Source organism: Arvicanthis niloticus, chromosome 17 (genome assembly GCF_011762505.2).
Source record: "Arvicanthis niloticus isolate mArvNil1 chromosome 17, mArvNil1.pat.X, whole genome shotgun sequence".
In the NCBI taxonomy this organism is placed as follows: Eukaryota; Metazoa; Chordata; class Mammalia; order Rodentia; family Muridae; genus Arvicanthis; species Arvicanthis niloticus.
The window spans coordinates 12734289-12742042 of NC_047674.1; the positions used below are offsets into that span (position 1 = coordinate 12734289).

At 44.7% G+C, this 7754-nt stretch overlaps 1 protein-coding gene across 1 annotated transcript; it reads right to left on the minus strand.

Annotated features, from left to right (window-relative positions):
* Nucleotides 1–2778: 2778 nt before the first annotated feature.
* Nucleotides 2779–6760, minus strand: LOC117722583 (olfactory receptor 9S13-like). Its single transcript, XM_034521813.2, has 2 exons — nt 6463–6760; nt 2779–4916 (listed from the first exon to the last, which is right to left on the minus strand). The coding sequence occupies exon 2, from the start codon at nt 4760–4762 to the stop codon at nt 3791–3793; it is 972 nt and encodes a 323-aa protein (XP_034377704.1). The 5' UTR covers nt 4763–4916; nt 6463–6760; the 3' UTR covers nt 2779–3790.
* Nucleotides 6761–7754: the final 994 nt, after the last annotated feature.

Genomic DNA, 7754 nt, shown 5'->3' on the forward strand with positions numbered 1-7754 from the left:
TGGACTGTCGTATATGGCTGAACGTATCTTCCATCATGCACTAATCATTAGACTTATGGGGATAGGGGTAGAATGTTGAGGTTTGGATGCAAGAATATCCTTTGTGAATGCATGGTGGATTTCCCCAGGATATTGGCATGTTTGGAGGGACTAACATTTATATCAAGTGGTGTTAGTGACTTTTTGGTAGGTTTGTTACAGTTTTCCTTAGCTCATCTATCTGTGAAATAACTGAGACTGGACTATTAGATTTATTTATCTAGCTTTAAGGGCACAACTGAGCAGTATACTCTATTTTAATACTCTATGCTAATCTGGCCAAAATCCCTGAGATGCTCACATTTTATGGCTTTCTCTGCTTCAGGTGTTTTTCTCATGGTGTCTCCTCAATCTCTTCTCATGGCTAATCCCCACTTCCTCTCCCTCCTGCCCCTTCTTCTGGCTAGGAGGAAGTCCAGCCCTATTCTCTCCCCTGCTTAGTCATTGCTGGTCAACTTGCTTTACTGACCAATCAGGGGATAATTTGGGAACAATGTTTACACAACATTAGACATGGGATTCTTAGACTAAGGATTGCAACCAGACATGGGGACACAGAAATCAGCATTTGAATAACAAATGGAAAATATTTACACAACGCACAATAGCATTATGCCTACATTTCCCCCTTTTGGTTTAATAAAAGGATCTTTTTAATTTGGTAGTTTCGCATAAAGTATTTTATTATCTATTCTATTTTAGTGAGTTTAAAGTTCTGTATCTAAACCATTCTTTATCATAATTTTCATAGAACTTAAAATATTTTGTTAAATTCTAAATAATTTAAGCTTATATGGGAGACTATAATTATCTAGTCTTCAACCCCATCAGAGACCTGGGAAGGAGTAATTATTACCTGAGTATTCAGGAAGTAGAGGCAAGAAGCTTCCAAAATTATAGAAATGACAGGGAAACCTGGCTGCCTGAAAAGTCCTCCAAAATCTCTCTGGTTTTGGAGCGCCATTTTTAGCCTTCTGGCCCAGAAAACTGACAGACTTGTGAAGCAGGAATTTATGAAGCATTTACCTACTTTGTCCTTTCAAAGCTCAGCAGCTGATTTCTCTGTATCTTGTTTGTCCAGTTTGGATAGCATTTGGTCTGCAGTTGTGGCAAGGGCATTTTCTTGCCCAGTAGCTAGCTCGCCACAATGAATCAACTCCATATGGGGGTCGTTGATACTTACCATCTTTTTTGAAGTGAAATGAGGTTGCTTCTAGTAGCAGACCTGTCTCATTGTCAAAAATGACTTTGATTTAATAAAATTACCAAGGTAAAATATAATCTAAAAGTAGAGTTAATAATCTACCCCATTTCCTATCATTCGTATATTCTCCTCTTTCAAATGATGACAAACATTCCTCACCCACCAAACAACAAAAAACCCGTTCAGCCCACCTCTTGGGAATAGGGAATAGTTGTCTTTAAGACTGTTTGCTGCTGATTCAGAGTGTCATTTCTCTCTTTTGAGGGTCCCCCAAAAATTGGGAAATTTACCAGTTTAAAACTACCTGTAGTTTTTGCTGTTTAGTCTCAAGATGCTGAGAAAGTTAAAGGCTTAACTAAAGTCCTAACTGGAACAGTCTGAAAAGTGGACCAGTTGGGGCTGGCAGCTGTCTCTGAAAGCTGTCTCAGAAGCAGGTTTTGATGAAGTAGTGATTAGACAGTCTACAGTAGGACCAGGCAGAATGCTGGAATAAACATGACTCGGCATCTCAGCAGCCCCATGAGAGAATTTTATTGAGGCTGCTTGTCTGGTTGTTTTTCTCTGTGAACACATAAATTTTTAAAATAAAATACACATTTTGCATGTACACATTTATGGACTGTGTAGCGTGCACAATTGAGCTAAAGATGAAACTCTGCCCTCTGTTTCAATAGGAAGGCATTTATTTTACTTTACAAGTTAGTTTGGACTGTAAAACCAAACAAATATAAATTTCTTTATATGACATTTGAAAGGTATGATAAATTCTGAGGATTCTACATTGGCTACGCACAGCTGAGGTCCTGGCTGGAGACATTTTCATGTGTCAGAATTTTAAAATGACCTTGCTTATCGACATTAAAACTTTTGACAGTTGGATGTCTTAAAACCTATAGAGATTATTTTTTCTAGTGAAGTTGCTTCCTAACACATTTTAATTCTAGCCTTCTTATGAGTTGTCATTTAAATTCTTACTGAGAGTGGCTATTGTGTGACAGAAGGTAGCTACAAACCATACACATATCCCGAGCGCAGAGTTCAAGCGGTCCTCAACTTGCACTCACATGAAGCCTTACAAACCATGCACCCTTCACTGTTCCCAAGCACATGGGTGAATCTTATGAAGAGGCTGCTGAGCAGCAGACATCAAGACCAAGACAAACAGCTTGGCTGTCTTACAGGCTGCTCTCAGAAGAGAGTGGTAACTCTGGTCAGATCTGGTCAAGTGTTGAACTTGGGGCAGAATGTCTGGGGTTGAAAGGAGGATACAGTGGGGTTGTACATTTTTTCCCTAGCCACAGTGTAGTGAAGTCCCAAGATTGTGGATTTACAAATTGATTTCAACATATGCATCTATATCTATGTCTATGTCTATGTCTCTATGTCTCTATGTCTCTATGTCTCTATGTCTCTATGTCTCTATGTCTCTATGTCTCTATGTCTCTATCTATCTATCTATCTATCTATCTATCTATCTATCTATCTATTACATTAAATTTAGACTGTGGCTCTTTGAGAGAGAGAATCTATGCTAGATATGTTTCACCAGAGCCATGGGACTCACTATGAGGAAAACTTGGCAATATGTTTAGAGTTATTTTATGTGACTTTTAAAATTTTTATTTACGTGTGTTGTGTTTATCTGTTAGTATAGATGAGTATGTATAGGCGCCCAACGAAGTAAAAAGTGGGTGTGAATTTGGAGTTACATCTGGTCAAATATGAAAGAGAGTTTATAAACAATATTGGATGCTCACCTCATCCCCCATGGACATGGTATATCTTGTTTACTCTGAAATTATTCATTTGCATCAATATTACTGAACATTTGCAGACCACTACTTTTAAGTGTGGTTGGAGCTGCAGAAGGGCAGCTGGAACGTGAGGCTGGGCTGCATAACGGAGTTCAGGCAGCCTCCACAGCAGGTACTGAGAACCAGATGGGCACATGCCATGGGACACATAGTCATAGAGCACCTCAGGGGATGGCAGATGGCTATGAACTGATCATAGGCCATTACTGGAGATGGGCTTACAAGATGATTTTGAGCCTCTTGGCATGGGCACTTGGAACTGAACTCTGGTCTTCTGCAAGAACACCAGGCACTCGTAAGTGTTAAGCCACCTCCCCAGCCTCTGGAGTCAAATTTAACAAGTCTAAAGCTCTAGAGAGAGCTTAACTAAATGGAAAGAGAAGATTGTTGTATGCTCACAAGTAGTTACCAAGATACACATCAGAGTAGGATCAGAAAAAGAGACTTCTTGCTTTTAGCAATTTATTCTGTTTTGTACATTAGTCCAAATATCTATTTCCTTTCATAGAAAAAAAATCTCTTTCAGTACCAACAAAAATAAATCACGCTCACTGCACTGTGCAGGAAAAAGTGCTTGGAACTTGCTCCACCTCTTATCAGAGCAGCCACATGCTACCTGTTTTGTTAGTACCTGGTCTATAATGTGCATCCAGGAACCATTATACGATGGGTGAATACAAGAGGTTGCATGTACCTTCACCAGCAAGCTTCTGTCCAGGCCTAGGCCTGCCCCTCATTGCACATCCTCCTTCACAAGGCTGTGCCTCTGTCCCAGCCTCCTCAGGGCATCCTTCACATCCTTGTTGCGCAGACTATAGATGAGAGGGTTCAGCATGGGGATAACCAGGGTGTAGAAGACAGAGACCACTTTGCCCTGCTCCATGGATGTCAGAGCGCCTGGCTGAGCATACATGACAAACACAGTTCCATAAAACAAAGACACAGCTGTCATATGTGAACCACAGGTGGAGAAGAGCTTGTGCCGCCCTGACCCAGAGCGCATCCTGAGAATGGTCACTGTGATGTAGCCATAGGAGATAAGGACTACGAGAGTGGTGGACACAATGATGAGCCCACAGATGCCAAACATGACAAGCTCATTGAGAGTTGTGTCAGCACAGGCCAGCCGGAGCAGTGGGGGCACATCACAGTAGAAGTGGTCAATGTGGTTGGAGCTGCAGAAGGGCAGCTGGAACGTGAGGCTGGTCTGCACAATGGAATTCAGGCAGCCTCCACAGTAGGTGCCCAGGACCAGACGGGCACATGTGATGGGACACATAGTAACAGGGTACCTTAGGGGACTGCAGATGGCCATGAAACGGTCATAGGCCATGACTGCCAACAGGAAGCCTTCAGTTGTAACCAGAAGGGAGAAAAAGAAGAACTGAGTGGCACATCCTGCAAAGGTGATGACCTTAGAGGAGGAGAGGAAGTTGGTCATGGCTTTGGGGGCAATGACAGAAGAGTAACAGAGGTCAACAAAGGACAGGTTCTTGAGGAAGAAGTACATGGGGGAGTGCAGGCGGGCATCCAGGGTGATGACCACGATCATGGTGAGGTTGCCCAGGACGGTCACCATGTACAGGACCAGGAAGACAGCAAAGAGAAGAGCCTGGGTCTTTACACCTCCCCCAAACCCTACCAGCACAAACCCCTGCAGGGACACTGCTGAGAGGCTCCCATTTCTGTGCACTTGTGTGGCCATGAGTAAGGAAAGATGTGTCCACAGAGATGTCGAGCCGATTTCACTGCTGTACTTGGATGTTCGACAGGCTTCCAGAACAAGGTCTCAACATGCTGGCCACTCTCCAAAAAAAAGCCTGGTAGCTACTGTGGTCTTTCTGATGGTCTTGAGTGGCCTGAAAAGGAGACATTTCCTCTGATTTATTTAGTACTCAAGAATCTTCCTTCTACAGGAGGCTGGGTAGTGATCTGAGGACACAGAGAGACTTCCAGAGCTGAGTGATAGAGTATAGACAGCCTTTGAAGGTCCACATGCCTGTCTCTTAGTCACCTGTGCTACCACATCACAGAGACACCCCAGAACAACTTCATTAGTATAGATACCTAGTGGGTTCTCCCGGACTCCTCAATCAGTCCTCCTCAGATCAAAATGTTCTGAAGGACCTCCTGCCCTCTCAAACAGGCTGATCATGTCCTCACCAGGAGGAGTCCCTCTTAGTCAAGAGTACAGAAAAGCACTCTTCATGCTGAGACTGAGGCTGTGCACCCTACAGGATGCTCAACAACTCTAGCTCCAAGACTTGCCCATAGTAATTATCAATGTACAGATGTAGAGCTTGCTGGAGGGTGTGCGTATCTCCAGCTAATGACTAGAAGTTGGAGATGTGGTAAACGGGGAGGCTGAGGCCCCTATCCTGAGAAACAGCAGGACGGGGTCTCAGAAATGTTTGGACATGCTCATAGTTTCCATCTTGATCACATGATCAACTCTAGTCTCTGCTTCATTTCATCTTTGTGGGTTTATAAAGCCTTATACTTTGCCACTAAAAACCAGAGAGAGCTGTCCTCTGGTCTTCTGTCCGTTTACAGCCACTTTCTCTTATTCATATAGATCATAAACAGCATCAATAGACTGGGGTTGTTCTCTAAGGGCCTGGATTTTGTGACCATACTTCTAGCTGATAAATCATTGCAGGGAGGTGTGGTGCTGTGTGTCCTGTGTGGAGAGAAGAGTGTGTCTGTTCTCCATTACCCTGGAGGGAAAAAGGACTTGTCTGGTCTGAGTGAGCTCCTCTTCTGTGCCCTCTGCTCACCTCCACAGTTCATACTCACTCAGATGCTGGTAGGAGGACATAGCCAACTTTTTTCTCACTGAGAGCTCACAGGTGTGCATGGAGTGGCTTTGTGCTCACGCTCTTGACACACCAGCCAGCCGTCACAGTTCTGACTGTCTAGGTTTCCATGGTGATATATGCGATGTGTAAATGAAAGTTGGTCCTTTGCTTCCAGCTGGAACAAGGGCAAGCTTGATCTTCCCAGGGTGCTGAGGAAAAACATTATCTAAGGGTGTCTAAGGAAGGAGAGGGAGCCATGGACTGAGAACACTGCTCTGCTATGGGAGAGCTGGCAGGTGTTGTGTAACAAGGGAAAGCCTGTACTCGTCTTGGCCTTGTCCCTCCTGAGAAAGCACCAGCACAGTGTCCTGTGAGCTGGTTGAAGAGTTTCAGCCCAACTGCCTGCAGAATCTGAGCTGGTGTTTAATAAGGCCCAGGAATGGCAGACCCTGATGTGTGCCAAAAAGCAAAGGATGATCAGATTATGACATGTCAGTTTTGTGGGTTTGATGCATGGCAGGCACCACACACACTATGTGCTGCATCTTTCTTCTCTCCACCCATATGGATGGTCTCCTATTGCCCACAGGTGACACAATGAACTTACCTTTCGTAGGTAAGAGTCCAGTCTACCCCAGGGTCACACATCTAACATGCATGTTCCCAGTGCCCCAGGCTGAAGAGCCTGTTCGATGATGGATATGGAGAGGCAGGCATCAGTTGTCTCTGGTCAGCCGTGCAGTGAGGTGACTGTGAACAGAGGTGGGCACCTGGGTTTCTGTAAGGGACTGACTGTGATGGTTCTGTCTGTGGCAAGTTCTGGGTCTTGTGGGAAAGAAGGCAGGGCTTCCTCGTTTGCCAGTTCTCATGTGAACTCTAGCACGGCATCGTGTGGAGTTGCCTGCCCTTTGGGTCACTCCCCTGGATAGAGTGCTCTGCATCTCATAGTGTGAGGCTCTTGGCCTCCAAAGGCCAATTAAGAGGGTATTGGCCGCTGGCAACTGGGACCCTAAATCCCTGGGCTCCAGAGTCAGAAGATTTGTTGTGACCAATCTCTGCTTCATTGGCACTGGTCTCTATGGGTTGGTATGTATCCTGCAGTCCTCTGGAAACCTTGAAGGGACCACCAAAATTATAGCAGAGAATCTCCTTATCACCTTCATCCAATGTCCCTCATTCCAGCAGTCACTCCTATAGGGCAATGTTGTGGCTCACTGGCCACAGTCCATTCCCTTGATATTTCTCACCAACTCACTATATTAATGTGGGAAGAATGATGTAGGGAGGCCTCCCTAGGGTAGATGGCCAGCTCTCACCATCCTAGGTGGCAACCTGAGCACTAAGTACAAACCCAATACCATTGGTGTTATTAGAGGCCCGGGTAGATGACCCCCGTTCTGGTTATGTTCCTTTCTGGCTGTTTCAGGTTTGCAAAACACAACACAATATCTGCGTGAAGGAATTCAAGCCAGTAAGCAATGACCCAAACAGAACAGACAAAAAAAGAGAAATGCTCAGTGGCCCGAGTAACCCCCTTCCGTCCCTCAGCAGCCAGCTGTGTTCCCACATACACATCTGAATGTCTCAGGGTTTCACTATGTCCTCATGTCACAGATCACGCCTACACACAGTGCTCACACCCAGGCACTCAGCTTTCACTTTAAGATCTTTAGTTTTTCTCTGAAGATTGAGGCAACAGCCACATATTTACTAGTGATGGAGGTATAACCTTCATATCTGGACTCTGAGAGACAAGTCTGCATGTTCTTTCTTACCCTGGCTAGACGGCATCATTAGGACACATTCCAGACAGTGAGCAGCAAGGTTAAATCTGGGGTGCAAATTGTAGCCCCTTATTGCAGGTGTGAACTCCTAGGTGCACATATGAATGCTGGCTCC